Consider the following 18,577-nt stretch of genomic DNA (forward strand, 5'->3'; position numbering starts at 1 on the left):
CATCGCTCTTGGGTAAACTGATAATGCTTAAGCACTGTCAAGCGTGCATTCGATGAATTTCAACTGAAAGCAACGCGCAGAAAACGTGATTGCATCATAAGATCTAACCCCCAGTAGGATATCTATGCTTCTTTTCCACCACCCAAATGCCATGCAGTTGCCGAGTATACGCTGAAGAGAGAGAATGTATAATACACAAAGTCACAAGTCACAGCCCCATATGCTCAAGATAACCCTCGATCACATCCACAGCCTGACCTAACCAAACATATCCGCCACACCAGAGAGATCCGGACCGTCGTTTATATCGACCTTGTGAACTTGCTGCCCCTCCATCTCGTTGCTCATGTACCGTTCTTGAAGCGCGCTGCGCGCCTTGCGACGTTCTCGTGAGTCGAGGATCTTGCCTTGTTCGGCGACACTAACACCGCGGAGTCCTTCTAAGAGGTCGAGGACGAGTGCGCGCTGCTGGCGAGCTGTCGTGGAGCGCAGAAGTGCAAGCTCCGTGTTTGCTACGCGTTGTTCGGTCATGCCGGGGAGGCTAAGGATGACAGCCTTGGGCGTGGGAGTACTTGCTCCGTAAAGAACCCAGATGGATGCTATAAGTTGGGCGAGGTCACGCTGCATGTCGACGAAGTAGGGCTCATGCACGGAAGTGATGCAGGCTTTGAGGACATCGGAAGAGATAAACTCGCGGATCGTTACGACTGTTTGAGAGGAGTGAGGGGGTGCAAAGTCCTGTAGGATGGATCGGATGACCCGTGTTATAATGCTACAGCACCGCGTATCGCGCATTCGCAGTGCGTGAGTGCAGAAGAGCATCACTGGCTCAAAGATCTCAGGGGATGAGAGGACGAAGTGCCGAATCGAATCGGATAGTGCCGGGGTTGGTTGAGGTACACTTGGGTCCGTGGGCTCCTCATCAGGGTCTGCGTACATAGGGATTAGCTTGGTGATTGAGCTGCTGGTTTTGATTCTGGGCTTTCTACCTCCTCGTTGCGGGTCCAGGAGGCTTGCTACCATGATAACCGCAGAGTATGTCAGCTGACGCAGGATGCTCTCTGACTTCATTTCGTCGGCCAAGTCGCCATCGTCTAATCCGGCTTTTCGCTGCTCGATGCTCTCCCATTCCGATGTGACTTTGCGGTCAATGTTGGTGAAAAGGGTAGACAACATAGGGGGGAGGAATTGGCTCCGGAAGCGAACAGGGCAGTCGTCAATCATACACCTAGCGATATTGAGAAGAACAGAGAATTGGTGGGAGGAAAGATGCGGGGAATCCTTGAAGAGGGCTTGGGATAAAGGTCCCGGTAGTTCTGCGAACCCGTAGAAGTGTTCGCGTAGCCTACTCATGCTGAAGAGCATTGAATAACAACTTTCTCTCACTGCTCTGATCTTCCCTCTGACCGAGGACGCGAAGCCCTCGAGGGAAGATTGCGAAGCGGTGATCTTTGCGTAGAAATCATCGCGGCTTCCAGGTGATATACCCGCTTGCCAGAATCTGTCCGTTAAGATTCGCTTAACGACACTCCGCATATCCCCGGGTAGACCAGCCCAGTTCTCAGGGTTGTGAAACGCATGGGCGTGGCTTTGTGGAGATTAGTCTAATACCTTGAATTGGCGGCGACACTCTTACCTAACGAGCTGCAGCAGAATTGGCAATATAGTTGGGATAACGTCATGCCAAATTGTGCAAGCCACGTCGTAAGCCGGCTCTGTCATTCTCAATGAATCGGTGGAAACGGCCAACAAAGTTTTTGTACCTCTCAGAGGCAATTGCTGAGATTCTGTCAGCCTGTATTGAATGCGAATCAGTGGGTTTGTTACATGAAATTTCCGGGTCATTTCCTCCTGGAGTTGGTGGCCCTCTGGAGTGAGAGCAACCTCTGACCAGTCTGCTAGCTTTTGGGCCTGCTGTGATTGCATGTACGCTCCTACATTCTGCAAACCGAGCATGTCGCAAAATCCTTGAAAGCTTGAGCACATGTTACGGAACCCATCATGCTGCCATGACTGCTTTACTGGATCAACAAATGAGGCCAGCCTGGACTGGCGAAGATAGGGGTCGACATTATTCGCGCGTTGCCTAGATGGGTTAGCAGTTGATGTGCTTAAAACTCCTCTGACATACATGATAATGAGTAGAATGGAGGTAAATTCCATATGGAGTCTGTCATCAACTCGGTTGGCTGAAGTAATTTCCTGGATTTTCGGCTCGAGCAGGTCATAGAAAGACTCAATCACACACTTAGCGGAATCTCGAATATGACACGGGGAATACTTACAGAGAAATAATCGGCGTAGCCTGTTGCTAGCCGACGCAGCTCGTAAGAAACAGTCCCATTGAGTTCCTTAACAGCATCCGAATATGCCGGAAACTCAGTCTGATCGGGTAGACGTGTCATGAGAGTGTACTCCAAAGCCTTGAGCGCGAAACTAGGTATCTTGTCAAGGGACTTGGATGATATATCGACAATTATCTTCACTGCGCGTTGTTTCAAGGCAGGGTCCTGTATCAAGCTTTTAGTCTCTGAAAGAAGCACATCCGGCCAAAACATACCTCGAAGTTCCGTTGCATCAACTTCGACGCCCATGTCTCTAAAATGCTTTCTAGATTGGCGCGTCTTTGTTCCTATTCAAAGTCAGTAGAGTTCTGTTTGAGGGGCTGACAAAAGGCATACATCTTGCTGTGGCATTCGCCCGTGCAACGCAACCCATTTGTTATAACCCTTCAAAGTGGCCTCAACAACCGCAAACTGTGTATCCGCACGCATTAGTGGTGTCGAACTCTTTGAGAACGATTTTACTAATGGTTGATTAGCAACGACACGGCAACTTGAGAAGAAAAGCACTGACCAGAGAATGGCTCAACGCCAGTGTACAAGTTGTCTAAATTGTTGTCGACCCCAAGGAGAATATGTGGGATGGCTTCCTCAGGTCGCTTTCGCACTATCGACTCGATAATGGACGAGCAGTATCGTCGATAGTTGCCGACAAAAGCATGTTTTTCCGGAACAGTGTCGATATCATCATTTAAAAACATTACGATAGGATCCTCCGAGTCAGCGGGGAAAGTTTCCCAGTGCACGAGACGTTCAGTACAGATGCTCAGTAGAGGAGGAATCAGGTTGATCACAACTTCTGAGTTCCCAACCTTCGAGGAGGCAATGAGTTTGGACCAAATATGAAGCACGGGAATCGACACAGTGAGACTGTGATGCTGAATAACGTTTAACATGAGATGGAAAAAGAACGGCAAGTCCACTCCAGCTGAACTTTCGATTGAGAAGCCTTTTTCTTCGAGGAATCCAGCAACGTAGGAAACCACCTTCAAGCAGGTTAGTGACTTCAGGCATATGGCTGAGTGATGGTCATACCTCTGAAAGCTTCTTGGATATCGTGTACTTCGTGTCGTCCATATCCTCGGGTCCAACAACTGACCACTGAAAGAGCTTTAAGATCACTTGTACAGCCTCCGTTTCATACATAAATTGCACCAGTGGCTGGAAACCCTCGCTGTCATATACTGATCTACTGTATAGCGCATGCAATGCCTCAACAGCGGCCTGGAGATCTTAGTGAGCACTCAAAGTACCTGAACCAGGACTCAATTTTCTTACCAATAGGACCTGCTCGTCATCGCAGGTGAAAGCCCCGGCAATGCTCTGAACAGCGCCAGACAAGTGGATAGATTTAGGTATTGACCATACCAGAACCGACTTCAAATTGGCCAAGGCTTTGAGAGCAGCATCCTTCGCTTCTTTAGAATTTCGTATGTTTCCAATACAGTCCTGAAGAAATTCGCATGTCCTGGCCAGCCAGCCCTCATTGCCGCAGCGAATCTCAACGTTATTCTCTCGCTCTGGATATATTTGCTCAAAGACAACGAGTGGTGTGCAAATTTCTACCAGGTTCCGGTTCAAATCCGTTCCGCGCAACGAGGAAATTGTATCCTCCCGATAGAAGATATCCTCCGATAGGGTCTCAATGACGAGCAAAACCAACTCCTTGTGCACCAAACTAGCATTCCAGAACTGGACAAGGCGTTGGTCCATGTCATGCCAATCTAGCCCCCAACTTCTCTTAGCAACCTCGGCCCATAATTGTGGAATTTTGTTGCGGAAATAGGCAGGATCTTCGGCTTGAACAGATTCAGCAAGTTTCAGCACGATATCTCTCAAGTTCGCAAGTTCATTCGTGGCAGTGATCGAGGTATTGCGTAGCACATGGTCTAGAAGAGTCAATCCGAAGTAGCGAACCAACACGTCATTCTCCCTGCGGGACGCTAAAAGGAAGCCATTGCGGGCAGCGGATGGGCTCCCCTTTTGGGATTCCACGAACTGCAAAGCTTCCAGGCGGAGCTCATTTGTTGATGACGGATTGTGTATGAGCTCGAGAGCACGAACGATGTCGGTCATGCTCCCATCCGCCAATCCGTCTTCCGCAGCCATATTCTCACCGGGGCCGGTTGCCCGCGAGCTGAATATCAATTACTACCCTGAGGTCCCGAATTGTTGTACCAAGTTCTTGATGTCCAGTACCACTTGTAGACGATGTTCGAGGTTTCTACCTGTAGGTGTGTGAGATTGAAGAAAACTGAAAGATATTTATATCTTTTGTCTTCCCAGATGCTGGATGTGGAGTGCTGAAGGATCAAAAGGCAAATCGCGTGGTCAGCACTCAGGCAGCACGGCCAGGTAACGTCCACGGTCTGGTTAGGCAGGGCACCTAAGATTGCGGCTGAGATCCAGATTGTTCCCCGGACGGATGGTTGCTTGTGCTTGCAGAAATGGGGAAGGGGGTGAAATCCAGCCTTCCCCGACAATGAGACCTGAAATGTAGTGCCGAATCGTCTGCCTTGACTGGTAGCAGAGAATTGTTGGGTTGTTGATGAATAGTTAAAGAAGGCGGTACTCCGCGGTCTGGGAGAATTTTCCACGCGCTCCCGCCGCAATGACCACACCGTCATTCCACCGATCGGAGGGGCAGTTTTTCACCGCCCTGTCCTTATCGATAAGGATCAGATAACGGAATGGAACGCGGCGCACAGCGCACGTGATCGCGCTCCCCTGTCTCTCCTCCTGCTAGACTAAGCCAACCCACTTGGGAACCATGCAGTGTAATTGAAAATATATTTAGATTGTAGTTATCTCCAGAGGCCTATTGTGTCTCTCTGGGGACACTTGTGTAGTTGGAGTGTCCTAGCGCTTCAATTTTGGTCGTTTGCGCCCGCCTAGCATTAACAACAAACTATATTTCTTAGTAGAGCTGCGACCTGCATTTAAAGTAATTTTATAGTTATATAATGGTGACAATTAAGTACCAATGGCTAAAACACTTATTCCTAGAGCGCCAAAAAGCTAATAAAAGAAAAATCCAAGCTGCCTTTAAGCAAGCGCTCACATCACCGTACATCCTCCCTTCTGGCACTGTTCGAGATAGCCAACATCCTCCGCCGAAGGAGCTTGCAATGCACCACCTTTACGCTTCACACCCTCAATCTTTATATTCTGATCACCCTCGCCGTGCCACCATTTGAGGCGTTGAGCTTTAGATTGTCCCATCTCCGCGTAGTCAATCGACCACTCTCCTGAGCTCACGCTCACTTCCGTGTGCGTGTCAGGGAAATGGAAATCCGGCAGGAAAATCTCCGTCGGCAAGTTGTGCTCTGTCGCTTTATTCCCCATAATTAACATTGTGAATGTACAGTTTTGCAAGTCGAACTCGTATTCAGACACCAAGCCATTAGTGACAATGGGACTAGGTCGAAGAAAGGCTTCTGCGGCACGGTATCCTTGTTTGTGGTCGTCAAGCTGGGAGACTTCGGATGTTATAGAAGGTGTTTTGATGGTATCCTTGAGGTTCCTAGGGTTTATTTGTTGGTCGTTGTTGCCGGTTTGACTTGACGAGTATGAAGGGGATTGATGGTCTAACCGGCTGTTTGATTCGCGATCCAGAGTCAAGGACTTGCCGCTAGGAAGCTCCAGGTCGTCGGCCGAATAGATGGAGAGGTCTTCCCCGTTCCACTGGTCACCCCATTCATGATCATTCTATAGTAGCTGTTAGCACCGCGGAAAGGTGTAAATATGTTGGGAATGATCGTACCTGAGCAGTGTAGACCCATAGAGTAAAGCCATTGGAAGTGCTACCTTCAAGTGCATAGTGAATTGCATCCATAGCACTGATCTGGCTGCTATAATCGCCCGTTTTATATGCATACTTATCGTCCATATCATAGGGAATTCCAGTTTCCGTGAAAATCACAGGGTGGTTTCCCATATATCGTAAACTCTCATCCCTTAGGAATTTGAGCTGATCGCGTAAGCATTTCCTAATTGCTGTCTCTCCTATTTTGACAGCAAGGACAGGCGAAAGATATTTCCCACGAAGAACTCCCATCACATCTACATTGTAAAACCGATTCCTAGACTTGTTAGTCCACACTTTCGAACGCAATTGAGAGCACTTACCAGTGTTTGGACATGAGAGTAAGACCATCATAATAGTGGATTGCATGAACCATGTTAGAGTCATCATCATGTGATCCTTTAAGGTCAGGCGGGATCTCCATGACGGGGGGCTGGCATAGCATAATGGAATCAGGCCAAACGCTTCTGATTGCTTCAGTGTATGCTCTGTAGTGCTCCATGAAGTAGGTGTTGGTAAACTTGTCGTAGTCGAGCGGTTCCCCAGTCCGTGGTTTCTTCGCAAAATAGTCTTTCTGCAACAGCTCATCTGTTTTAGGATCCCAAACTCCATGCTGAGCCCATAAGCATTGGCCCAGTATCCAGTTGGGGTCTCTCGTCCAGCCATATTTGGTATCATCGTAAGTTACTGGAAGCCAGCAAGTCTCCCCTTCGGGGTCCACAAGTTCCCGGCCAGTTTGATGGGGACCGAACCCACCGAATGCCCATATTGGTTCCTCACAAGGGCGGCCTGAGCCTGTAAGCATGGCCTGAAAAGCTGTGGGCGATGTTCCTAATTGGAGCTGTTGATCTGAGGGAACGACTGTTATATCTTGGATACCAATCAGTCCCCGTTGGGGTTCGTTTAAGCTTTCCCATCCGATGACCACCTCATTCTCGAGATCGCCGGCATCGTGGATCTTCTGTGCGAGATGTTTACACGCAGCGATATAGTGATTTTGGAGATAGTCTTGAATGTTGATGCCGTCTATGATCGCCTTTGGCGCAAAATCTCGCCCTGCCCAAAAGAGCGTGAAGATTGTTTGACACACCAATCTGGTGTAGTTAGTGGCCCAAACCATCTTTGGAAATTTAGCAGGATCATCCCATGTATTCTGTACTAATGCAGCCTGCGTTTTCTTGAACCCCCTTGGATCCAAACCGGCAGCGTACAGCGTCCAGGCGGGTGCACCAGAACCTCCTGACAGCCTTGACCACTGCGATGACATGTTCAGCAAAGCTATACCTTGTCCCAGATTTTTCGAAACTCACCACATCCTGATGGGGATCCATGAAGATATAAAATTGGTACTTCTTCGCGATTTTTAGGACTTCTATCGTGAAGGAGATCCATTCGTCATCATACTTTCCCGGTCCCTTATGCTCAATCGCTTCCCAGGTAAACATGTATCTGATTGTATTGTAACCCAGTCTCCATAGCCTTGAGAAGTGTGTATGTGCCTCGTCGAGTGAGAAGGGCCGCCCCACAAAAGAGACGTTGTCAGCGTCAAAAAAGCCATCGGCGACGCTGGATGGAATGTCCGGAGTCTTCGGATACTTGGCTTCACCAGCAACATTTATTCCTCTCAGAGTAACCTCGCGATTTTGAGGGTCCTTGAACCTAGTGCCATCAATGCGAAGACGGAGAGAGGACATCCTGGCGCGATGCGATTGATCGTTCGACGTCAGCTCGGAAGGAATTGGTGAATGGATGCAAAGAAAAAGTTAAGCGTTATTAGGGACCAGGAGCTCAGACAATGGAAGGTATAGGATTATGAGGTGCTGCTCTTCCAACGACAGATACGTTAGTTGATGAGCATGAGGTTGCTGATAAGGGCTACTCACCGTCTAACCATGTATACCTATGTGCTCAATTCGACTTTGAACGAATGAATCCAAGGACGTCAACGAATGACCATTCCAATGATCACCAGATCAGTAGAATATATGTATGTGAGTGACACAAAGCTGTCGAGAGTAAGATAGTAAGGAAGGAGGAGCTGCAGTGAGCAATGCGGAGACAACCGGCGCTACATGCTGGCGATAAGCGTGACTGCGTGACGTATCTCCCGGCAGCCCGCAGTCGCCCTGGCCTTTCCCCACCGAAAGCAATTTCCCACCTTCAGCTCCCTGACACAGCATCCAGCACTCTCCTGTCCAGCCCATGAGGCGACTGCTTCAAAAATGTCAAGCAAGTCGGCTCTCAAGGAGGTGCGAACCGCTCTCGACGCGAAAGACTTTGAGCTCGCGGCTGAAAAAGCGAAAGCTCTTGTCCAGGAACAACCGCAAAATTACCATGCGTGAGTGAGCCACTGGCTTGTCCTCTCTCTTCCTCTACTGATAACTAGCTTCCTAGCAACGTCTTTCTCGGCCTAGCACAGGACAAATTGAACCATTTTCTCGAAGCTGAACGGGCGTATCTCGCGGCGACTCGCATTAGAAGTGACGACAAATCCGTATGGCAGGGACTTATCAGCCTCTATGAGAAACAAGGGAACCAGAAGCTCGAAGAGTATCGGGACGCAGTCATAAATCTTGCGCAGGTTCATGGTGATGCGTGAGTTTGGTCTAGCCCGCGGTAAAGTCCGAATCGCTAAGTGTGCGCAGGGACGATAAACACAGGTGTCAAGACGTCGTGGACAAGCATGTCAACTTCGTTCGCAAAAACGGTACTCGCTTGCAGTACAAACGAGCCATTGAACTTCACCTACCCACGAGTCCGCTCTACAGTTACCTCGAAGGTCGCGTACCGCACCCCGCGCAAACTTACCAGCGCCTAATAGAGATCACCGAAACGGAGGAGAGGGAGTTCATCAACCGGGAGATTGGGGAACGAAGAACACGCCTTGGTGCCCGCATTGACCAGGTCACGCTTGATGTCAAGCGAGATGCCTATAAGCGAAGCGAACTGGAAGACTTATACCGTGGAATTGTAAACTGGTCGAATGACGATCAAGTTCGGCGCACCTACGAGGAGAAACTCCTACAGAGGGCTTATGATACTCTTGTCGTTCTTCCGACAAAGGAAAAGGATGCGAAAAGGGCAGAGGTATTGCAAGCTGCTCGAGATATGGTTATCATCAAGCATCCGTTTGAGCTGGCTTGGAAGATCGTTCTCGAGTGGCAAGATGTTGAGGAGTTCTCACAATGGGATCGCGTGTTCCTTGACGACTTCATTGAGTTCTTTCCCGAGGATGACCTTACCAAAGTGCTCAAGGGATTCCTCGGTAGTGAGATTTCCCCATTCCTAAAAAAGGAGGCCAAATCAAGTGGCCAGGAGGGCGAATTGCCAGAGAAATCAGAAAAGGGTGAGAATGGTAATGGAGAAAACCATGAGTTGACTGCTCAAGACCGCCTCATCCTTATGGTGGAGGGGCTTGCGATGTCCTCTACTTCGATCATTTCTCATAGGATCATGGGCGAACTATATCTATTCCTCGAGGAATATGAGAGTGTTGTTGATGTATGCCGCAAGGGACTTCAAAACTTGCACGACGTCGCCACAAAGACAGGCATGAGCCTTCAAAATACCGCCGACTCTCTCAACATAGCTCTCGCGACATCGTTGATTTACCACCAATCCCCGCGGAATCACCCTGAAGCTCGGGGCATTTTCTATGACATTCTAGGAAGGCATCCGACGTCGACCAGCTGTCTTCTCGGCATTGGTCTCATCCTTAAGGTTGACGAGGATTATCCTGAAGCAGTCAATTTCCTGGAGCGTGCTTTGCAACGGGACACTCCGAATACCAGAGTACGTGGCGAATTGTCTTGGTGCAAAGCGCTCAACGGAGATCTCTCATCGGGCCTCTCGGGGCTTCAAGAGGTCCTCCAGGGTCTACAAGACTCGCAATCCGAGAACCGAGAGTTCAAGGGAGAAATTCTATACCGCATCGGATATTGTCAATGGGCAATCGACCCCTCATCATCCGCACGTAAAGACCGGACTGGTGCTTACGCCAGCTTCCTTGCTTCGGTCCAAGCAAATCTCAACTATGCGCCAGCCTATACCAGCTTAGGTCTCTACTATGCAGACTACAAGAAAGATAAGACGCGCGCGCGAAAGTGCTTCCACAAGGCCTTCGAATTATCCGCCTCCGAGGTAGTAGCTGCGGAGCGGCTAGCACGGGCTTTTGCGGACCAGAAAGAATGGGATCTTGTCGAGGCTGTTTCCCAACGGGTGGTTGATTCGGGGAAGGCCAAGCCTGCACCTGGATCGAAAAGAAAAGGATATAGCTGGCCATACGCAGCCCTTGGGACAGTCCAGATTAACAAGCAGCAATATCCGAAGAGCATTGTTTCATTCCAAGCGGCACTACGAATCTCACCCGGTGACTACCATTCGTGGGTCGGTCTGGGTGAAAGCTATCATAACTCAGGAAGATACATCGCGGCCACGAAAGCATTTGATCACGCTCAGGAACTAGAATCCTCGCTATCAAAAGAGGAAAAAGAACAGATATGGTTTGCACGGTACATGCTTGCTAATGTTAAACGCGAGCTTGGCGAATATGATGACGCTATTCAGAGGTACGAAGATGTACTGAAGTTCCGTCCTAACGAGCTCGGCGTTACGATAGCATTACTTCAAACTCTTACGGATAATTCGTGGAAGTGCCTGGAGTCAGGGCTTTTCAATGATTCTGCCGAGCACGCCAGAAGGGCTATTATGGTGGCAAAATCACTGGCTATCGAGCGGGTAGACATTTTCAATCTTTGGAAAGGCGTAGGTGACGCTTGCACAATATTCTCCTACATCAAATCGAAAGCAGCCAAGCTTCCCACCAAAGAAGTTTGGGGCCTGCTCGGCACTCAACTCGAGCCCTCCGCTCTCGATAGCCTTACTGAGATTGATGACGTTGGGGAGAGTTACTTGGCCGCACTCGAGGGAGACAAAGATGCTTCCACTCTCGCAAATGAGTGCATGTATGCCTCTATCCTGGCATACAAACGTGCTATACATGTTTCATTACAAGACCCTCATGCCCAGGCAGTGTCCTGGTATAATCTTGGATGGGCAGAATACCGATCCTTTAGATGCATGAGGTTGAGTGGAGAGAAGAAGAAGCAGTCTCGAAAGTTTCTAAAGGCAGCAATGCGGTGCTTCAAGCGGGCTATCGAGCTTGAGGCCGGCAATTCTGAGTTCTGGAACTCTCTAGGAGTTGTGACCACAAGCATGAGCCCAAGAGTTGCACAGCACGCATTTGTCAGAAGCTTACACCTTAATGACCGAAGCGCACAAGTTTGGACCAATCTGGCAACGCTGTATCTGATACACAACGATATACAATTATCCAACGAAGCGTTCACTCGCGCACAGTCAACCGACCCCGATTATTCTCAAGCATGGGTCGGCCAGGGTTTCCTGGCACTTTTATTCGGCGATCCGCGAGAAGCTAGAGGATTGTTTGAGCATGCTTTCGACATATCTCGATCATCGTCAAAGCTGCCTAAACAGCAATACACCACAACATTATTTGATCATCTTGTTGCTGATCCCTCAGTGTCTAACGAGGTCTCACAGCTCATCCAGCCATTCTTCACGCTGTATCAGCTAACCAGTCAAGACCCGTCCGATCTACCCTTTGTGCATCTCTTCTCTCTCCTTGCCGAACGAATCGGCGAGTTCTCCGATGCCGAATCTAGTCTACGGAACCTCAGTTCTCACGTGGAAGCCGAGTACGAGGTTTCTGAATCGGCATCATCACTTTCAAAATTCGCACAAGCAAACGCCGATATAGCCCGTGTCCTCCTCGCGCGCCAAGAATATGAAGAAGCCGCCGAAAAGGCCGAAACGGCCCTCATGCTTTCAGGCGAGGAAGACTCGGCCAAATTCGAGCCAGAAATGTACAAAAACTTGCGCCTGTCCGCACACCTAACAGCCGGTCTCGCGCACTACTACCTCCGCTCCATGGACTCCGCAATCGACATGTTCCGCGACGCCCTGCAGGAAGCAGACAACTCCCCCGACGTCGTCTGCCTTCTCGCGCAAGTCCTCTGGGCCAAAGGCGGCGAGGAAGAACGCACCGTCGCGCGCCAACAACTCTTCGAGTGCGTCGAGAGTTACCCCGACCACGTCGGCGCCGTAACGCTCCTCGGCGCAATCGCCCTCCTAGACAACGACAAGGACGTCATTGACGCCGTGGAATCCGATCTCAAAAACATGATCACAAGAGACGACATCAGCCTCCAAGACAAGGCCCGCCTCGTCAAGCTCTCAAGCGCTATATCCCTCTGCGTCGAAGATAAGGTAGGTGTCCTCGAGGAGACTAGACGGATTGGCGAAGCCGCTGCGGCCGTTATGAGGGCCCCCTATGACCCGCAGGGCTGGATGGAGTTGTCATCTGCCGCGCAGGAGCCGTACCCCGCTGAAATGGGCGTTAAGACCGCGCTTAGGAGTATTCCGCCTAGGGGGACGCTCGATGCGACGGACTTGTCTAATGCATTTGCGCAGACGGGGAAGGCTACAGATGCGCTGAGGTCCATTATGGTTGCGCCCTGGATGCAGGGTGAGTGGACGGAGTTGGGCCATGTTGTTTCGTCGACGAATTAGCATGTATAGAATTTGCAGCAGGAATTGGAACTATAGAAATAGTCGGTTTGCCATTTGGTGTGACCGCGCTTGGCAATTATGAAAACATTCAATGATCAAATTTGCTCCCAATTCAATATAGATGCTCCTTCATACGCACTCATGCGTCCTAATGACTTCCCTTATCAACAGCATCCACCCCCCGATACTCAAAGTACCCCCTCCACTCCTCATCCTCAATAAGCCCCTCCTTCAAAGCAACTTCATAAACAATCGAGAACTCGGGCCCCTCGTCAGAGAATGGATCGGGGTCCCTTGGCGGATATATCACGACGATACCCTGCATCAGCTGGTCCGTCAAAACCCGATACACGGGATGTCTCGCGAAGCCAAAGTTTGCGGATGAGATAGCCGCACTGCGATGGTCTGTTTGTATTATATTTAGGAGGCTGGGCTCGTGTCGAGGCATCCTAGCCCAGAGGGACGGTTTGTCGCGGACGGGTGCTAGAGAATCCAGGAGGGAATCCAAGCTTTCTTGCGTGGCGCTATTTGTTATCTGGCGGATGTAGGAGGCAAGTTTTGAGAGGGGCCAGAGTGAGACGACCTCTGCTATTGTTGGGGGGTTTATGGGGCCAGGGGCTGTTCCTGAGGATGCAACGATCAAGACATTCTGTTGGGTTCGCGGGTGGATTGAGTGTGTGTGTATTCTTCGCCGCATGTCGATTCCTCCGCTCCAGGGTAGGGTGCGTGATAGATCTAATGTGGATATCGGGGCGCGGAGACGAGTCACTGTGCGCCATAAAAATGCGGAAAAGGCATCGTATGTAGAGATCTGGGAGCCGTTTGGCGGTGTTGCTAGCTCCTTGAGGGCTGCCGCTTTGCTCTTCGGCAAGTGGAAGAGAAGCATTTCAATAGGGACATTGTTGGGCTGGAAATCCATCGCCGGAAGACCGTCAATCCGGGACTCTTCAGGGATATCTGGTCTGATGAAGCAGGATAAATCCAGGCATAGAGGGTCCCAAGCTGGGAATTGCGTGTGGTTCACGGTTGCGTAGCAGTTTTCAGCAAGCTGATGGGCAAATCCTGCCCACCCGTTCGCATCGTTTGCATAGTGGTGCTGATGTATGATGAAGACCAGTCCTCCCTGAATAAAGTTCGCCTTGAACGCCGCCGCCGCAGGTCCGGAGTCCGGGTGGGCCTCGAGTTTTATGCCGGTTGTCATTGGAGCTATAGTCCAGTCGTCAAGATTACCGAGGACTGAGCCGCAAAAATTGTGCTGTGCAATGTCGTCGAAGGACGGATACACTTCGCTTTCTTCCGGCGTGTCCAGCGACTGAACAACAAAGCGCACAGTGCTGTCTCTCTTCTTCACAAAGCAATGATCACCAGTTGGATCTTGCTCAATAGTACCGCAGAGATGTCGAGTTTGGCTCAGGGTGCGCTCAAGTCCTGCCTTTACCTCAATAACTCGACCCTTCTCAATACCACCAAGCTGAAAGAAGAGAGCATAGCTGAAGTAGGCAGGGACTGTCAAGTAATCAAGGGTTGAGATCTTGAAGCGCTCCTCTTCCGGGTCATCTTCCCAGCCGAGAGGAAGAAGGTCAAGACTGTCTTGTTTGGGCATAGTGAAGGGTGGATGATAGCACAGGCTCACTCAAGGGCTCGCATACAGAAGGGCAAAGGCGGCCCTTTTTAAGATCTTAGCACCAAAAATGCGTTTGTACTACCCAAAGAGTCTAAGAACGGAGGCCTCGGCAGTCTTCCACGCGGACTTCAGGGAAGCTGGGCCTGCAGGAAAAAAGCGCGTGAGGTCAGCTGGGGTGCCCGAGCTTCCCTCTGTTCGCTGAGCCATTGCATTGGCTGTGAAGCAGGATCCTGGGCGGAACGGATGCATATTCAACATCAGACTCACGACCCGCCAATTTCAGCTCCATTGAGCCTCCGCATGAGCCTTTCCTTCCTCCCGTCCTTCCAAGCCTGATTCATAGCCTCGATCTTACCCCCGAGAACCTCAATACTCTCCGGCGTCAACAAAATCATTCCACGAGCCACAGTTGCATTACGCAGTAGCAGTTTCGCGCCAATTGGCAGGCTGTTGATGGCTATCCCGTTCACATGACTTATCTCGATCCCAACAGCTCTAGTGCCCTTTGCATCCTGAAGAATCAGCCGATGAGGGCCTGAGCTCTCGTTCGCACTCGCGCCGGCATTGGCGTTGGCGTTGGCTGTCGTCCTGCTATTGGTCTCGTTGTTGGGCTCTTCGTCTCCGACGTTCACTGTCCTTATGATCTCTCGGCCTCGTACGGTCTCACCGCGCTCAACGCGTTCAATGGCCTCGACTTGACTCCATATGCTTGTGCCAATGTCTTCGATGTCGAGGACTTGTACTGGGATGGTGCCGGGGAGACGACGCTCTTGGACATTAGGGTCGTAGATGTCAACTGGGAGAAGTGAAGTGGATTGAGGCGAGAGAGATTCGCGGAAATCGGTGTTTAAAAGCCGGAAGAGAGCGGTTTTAGTTAGAGCGGCGATTGGGATGTTGCGTTGGTTTTGGGTCGCGAGGAAGGTGAATAGCCAGGCTTGGGAGGCGGTGAGGAACTTGGATTGGAGCTGGGCTGCTAATTGGTCTTGGAGAGTTGACATTTGTTCGTAAAGCAGCTGAAGTATCTGAACGAACCTACTCCGTAGCTGTGTGTTATTTGAAGTAGGGAAGTTGCAGGAAGGAAAAGTGAAGGAAGGGTGGAGCTCGTCAGGAACAGCAAATCCGGGGAACCACCAAACCTCCGTCCGCCGCGGAGCTGTCATCTTCAACCATCTTCCATGTCTCAACCTCACCCATACTACTGATTTATAATCTCGAAATTTCTACCAAAATGTCCACACTATCCTCTCCCCGTCCATCAATAGCCTCATCCCGCGCCCACTCCCCAACGCCCGCCTCCTCACGCCGCCCATCCCTCGACGTCAACACCTCCATCTCCGGCACGCTCAGCGCAGCCTCAACACCTTCAACCGCCCGCGCCGTCTCCCCCTCCCTCCACCCCCGACGAAACCGCGCCGCACTCCGAGACTACTACAACCTTAAACCCTCCGACGCAGCCGCTCTCCAAAACGCGCGCTCACGCAGCGTCCCGAGACACACAGATGCCGGCGACATCTCGAACCCCAGCGTCGTAGTCGGCGGGTCCGAACTTGATAACCCGGATTTTGACCCGCAGCGCTATGTGAATAATCTTCTATCTACGTCGAGTCTTGCTACGATATTGAAGGCGGAGAATACGCTTGTTGGTGATGTGCGGACGTTGGATGGGGAGCGCAAAGCTCTTGTTTACGATAACTATTCTAAGCTTATCAGGGCTGTGGAGACGATAGGAAAAATGAGGGCGAGTATGGATGAGAAGGGGACGCCGTTGACTATGACCAAAACGCTGGGGCCAGCTATTGCGTTTGTGGCGGAGACAGCGGCGGGGTTGATTAAGGAGGGGGAGGAGATAAGGGGGAGAATGGGTGGGAGTGAGGAGGACAAAGCGAATAAGGCCAAGAAGGATACTGTCAAGTGGGTGCTTGGTGCGTCGGGCAGATTAGAGGAGCTTATCAAAGAGGGAAACAGGGACGAGGCGGAGAGGGATTGGGAAGAGGTGCGTGGGTTGCTCGCGAAATGGGAGGGGACAAATGGCGTGGCAGAGATTCGTGAGGCTTGCGAGAAAGTGATGGAGAAGAAGGAGGATGAGGCTGCCTAAGATACTGGGTTGGTACTCGTATTCAAACCAAAAAGCCATCATTAGGGGCACATCGAGATCCTCCTCATAATGAACCCCCTCTACCGAGCTGGCGCAGGATCGCAGCCTGTAGAGTGGCAATAGGACCAAGGGCCTACGACGCTTGGACGACTCTTTCTTAAGCTTCAGGCCCTGGAGCTTCTAATGCCGAAAGGCCAACACTGCTTCATGATCCGTGACAGGCAGAAGATAACCGCAACCTATATACACACGGTGGCCAAGATCATCACTCATGATATCATAGACACATTAATGCAAGATTCCAAGTCTTCCCAGGCATCTAAATCTTCCCACCAAGAACATCCGCGCTTGAGAACGCCGTCGCCTTGATCCCATACTTATTCTTCGACATGATTTCCAGATATGTCAACGCATCCCGCTTATAGTAAATCGGCCTCTCCCCCCTCTTAACCAAATTCATCTCAGCCAACTTCCTCAACACCCTCTTCACATCATCCTTGTCGTCGTAGTCCCTCGTATAGATCGCAATGAGCCTCGCTCTGTCCCCCTCGCCTGCATCAGTTGCAACTTTCGCGCCAATCCCCAAATGACCGGCTATTGTCGCTTCGGCCACAGCACCCCAGTAGTGATCAATCCTGTCGGGAGTAATAAACATCATCCACTTTCCCGTTACACATCCCGTTTCTCTCGCAAGCGCGAAGATGTGGCTCTCTAGCTCTCGCTCAAGCGGTTTGACTTTGCGTGCTAGGGCAATGGAACTCCCGCCTTTTCGATCGTTCTCATAGCGTAGACTCGCTTCCTTTTCGTCGAAGGCATGGAGTGCTTCCCACCCTCTTTTGGTGAATGTTGCGACGTCTTCGTTTAAACGCTTGAGACTCTCAGTGTGTATGTAGATCCACGGCCCGATGCTGGAAGCTTGCGTCGTCGAGGGTGGGAGACGGTGTAAGAAGGCTGTGCTTGTCTCGTTGGAGCCCGCTTTATTGCGCGGCAGAGAGCCGGGCGTTCCTTCTGTGTCGTCGTGCGTATCCAGGTCCATCTTCATATCATCGGCATTGTTGTCAATGTCCATGGGCGTAGGCGACATCTTGTCCTTCTTTTCCTTGATTTTGTTCTTCCTTTTGCTTCTCTCAAGCTCAGCCTGTTTCTCCCTCTCCTGTTCCTGGTTCCTAGCTTGAATCGTCGAGAGAAGCTTTGGGTGCACGAAGGACCAGTAAAACCGTGGATCGTATTCAGCTGCCTCTTGCTCTAGTTCCTGGTCTGAGCCTGCTATATGGTGAGCTATTATGCAGTGGGACTTTGACCTGACTGGTTCTCGTACCATAGAAACTAGAGTCGTCGGAGAATATCTCCTCTGGGCTGGGGCCTCGAGGCCGAGGCATTGTTACCTACCCACGCTGTATGCGATAGGATATGTAAGCTCGTATTGGTCAGTCTCTTCTTCTCAATATCTCAGGGCTTGGGCGCCAGATGTGTTGGGTGTTGCAATATTGATAGTTATCAGACTTCGCGATGAAAGCTGATGTGGTGCGCAAGCAATGAAAGATCATCAGCCTGCCGTCTTTATATTTATCCCTTAGCTCAGTAGGTAAGGGCAAGAAGAAAATTGTCGCTACGAGATTGAATGTTGATAGTTGAAAGCATTGGGGTAAATGGAAGGACAAACAAAAGACGGCCAGACGGCCCCACAATCCTTCTGGTCATTGGGGGGATCTAGATAGGTAGCCTGCTAACCCAAACAATTCGCTCTTTGCAACTGCTACGAATGTGCGAAGTTATTCTACCGTTGCGCAATGCTGGAGCCGATGAGATTGAACGGATCTTTACTGTGATTCTATGTTCCGTGTAAGCCGAGGTTCTCTCAACATTACCTGTACCAAGGCAAGACGTCACAAGCCATACCTACAAGCCCAGTCAATCGTTCCAATCAACATTCTCTGGGCTGATCTAGATCTATTACCCCGCAGATATATTGAAGGATGTTTGTTTGTCTGGTTTGACTGGTTTGTCTTTGACATCATTTGCTTGAACACTGCGAGGTGAGCATACGCCTGTACCAATGAAAACGCCCGCCAGGACTTCAAAATCAATTGAAGATGACGATCCTTCTAGATCAGCAATCT

General features: G+C 50.5%; 7 protein-coding genes across 7 annotated transcripts; 2 read left to right on the top strand and 5 right to left on the bottom strand.

The window, feature by feature from the left end:
• Positions 1-258: 258 nt before the first annotated feature.
• On the bottom strand, positions 259-4,911 carry BDV14DRAFT_211530 (karyopherin MSN5; the record flags this gene model as incomplete). The annotated part of the gene is made up of 10 exons (XM_073776106.1): positions 3,621-4,911; positions 3,378-3,566; positions 2,857-3,328; positions 2,682-2,806; positions 2,561-2,632; positions 2,286-2,510; positions 2,132-2,235; positions 1,828-2,086; positions 1,637-1,779; positions 259-1,588 (listed from the first exon to the last, which is right to left on the bottom strand). Exons 1-10 carry the CDS (start codon positions 4,449-4,451, stop codon positions 259-261), a joined length of 3,750 nt encoding a protein of 1,249 aa, XP_073623737.1. The 5' UTR covers positions 4,452-4,911.
• Positions 4,912-5,399: 488 nt separating this feature from the next.
• BDV14DRAFT_204394 (sterylglucosidase 1) lies at positions 5,400-7,841 on the bottom strand (the record flags this gene model as incomplete). The annotated part of the gene is made up of 4 exons (XM_073774514.1): positions 5,400-6,050; positions 6,106-6,424; positions 6,471-7,402; positions 7,458-7,841. 4 exons carry the CDS (start codon positions 7,839-7,841, stop codon positions 5,400-5,402), a joined length of 2,286 nt encoding a protein of 761 aa, XP_073623738.1.
• A 528-nt stretch (positions 7,842-8,369) lies between these two features.
• Positions 8,370-12,738, top strand: BDV14DRAFT_204395 (SKI complex subunit tetratricopeptide repeat protein SKI3; the record flags this gene model as incomplete). The annotated part of the gene is made up of 3 exons (XM_073774515.1): positions 8,370-8,485; positions 8,542-8,742; positions 8,793-12,738. 3 exons carry the CDS (start codon positions 8,370-8,372, stop codon positions 12,736-12,738), a joined length of 4,263 nt encoding a protein of 1,420 aa, XP_073623739.1.
• Positions 12,739-12,779: 41 nt separating this feature from the next.
• Positions 12,780-14,483, bottom strand: BDV14DRAFT_137577 (uncharacterized protein). The gene has a single exon (XM_073766268.1). It carries the CDS (start codon positions 14,339-14,341, stop codon positions 12,887-12,889), a length of 1,455 nt encoding a protein of 484 aa, XP_073623740.1. The 5' UTR covers positions 14,342-14,483; the 3' UTR covers positions 12,780-12,886.
• A 142-nt stretch (positions 14,484-14,625) lies between these two features.
• BDV14DRAFT_204397 (OB fold domain-containing protein) lies at positions 14,626-15,360 on the bottom strand (the record flags this gene model as incomplete). The annotated part of the gene is made up of 1 exon (XM_073774516.1): positions 14,626-15,360. One exon carries the CDS (start codon positions 15,358-15,360, stop codon positions 14,626-14,628), a length of 735 nt encoding a protein of 244 aa, XP_073623741.1.
• Positions 15,361-15,590: 230 nt separating this feature from the next.
• BDV14DRAFT_211536 (COG1/VPS51 family protein) lies at positions 15,591-16,638 on the top strand (the record flags this gene model as incomplete). The annotated part of the gene is made up of 1 exon (XM_073776107.1): positions 15,591-16,638. One exon carries the CDS (start codon positions 15,591-15,593, stop codon positions 16,455-16,457), a length of 867 nt encoding a protein of 288 aa, XP_073623742.1. The 3' UTR covers positions 16,458-16,638.
• Positions 16,638-18,075, bottom strand: BDV14DRAFT_137531 (DUF1917 domain-containing protein). The gene is made up of 2 exons (XM_073766267.1): positions 17,776-18,075; positions 16,638-17,720 (listed from the first exon to the last, which is right to left on the bottom strand). The coding sequence occupies exons 1-2, from the start codon at positions 17,834-17,836 to the stop codon at positions 16,777-16,779; spliced, it is 1,005 nt and encodes a 334-aa protein (XP_073623743.1). The 5' UTR covers positions 17,837-18,075; the 3' UTR covers positions 16,638-16,776.
• Positions 18,076-18,577: the final 502 nt, after the last annotated feature.

This window comes from Aspergillus stella-maris (genome assembly GCF_047715825.1).
Source record: "Aspergillus stella-maris strain CBS 113639 unplaced genomic scaffold BDV14scaffold_74, whole genome shotgun sequence".
In the NCBI taxonomy this organism is placed as follows: Eukaryota; Fungi; Ascomycota; class Eurotiomycetes; order Eurotiales; family Aspergillaceae; genus Aspergillus; species Aspergillus stella-maris.

What these genes read in the sequence shown, in the direction of transcription:
- BDV14DRAFT_137577 (XM_073766268.1), bottom strand. Translation starts at nt 14,341, where the DNA reads ATGCCCAAACAAGACAGTCTTGACCTTCTTCCTCTCGGCTGGGAAGAT.
- BDV14DRAFT_137531 (XM_073766267.1), bottom strand. Translation starts at nt 17,836, where the DNA reads ATGCCTCGGCCTCGAGGCCCCAGCCCAGAGGAGATATTCTCCGACGAC. An exon ending in CGACGACTCTAGTTTCTATG is followed by an intron (nt 17,721 to 17,775) that starts GTACGAGAACCA and finishes ACCATATAGCAG; the next exon opens with GCTCAGACCAGGAACTAGAG.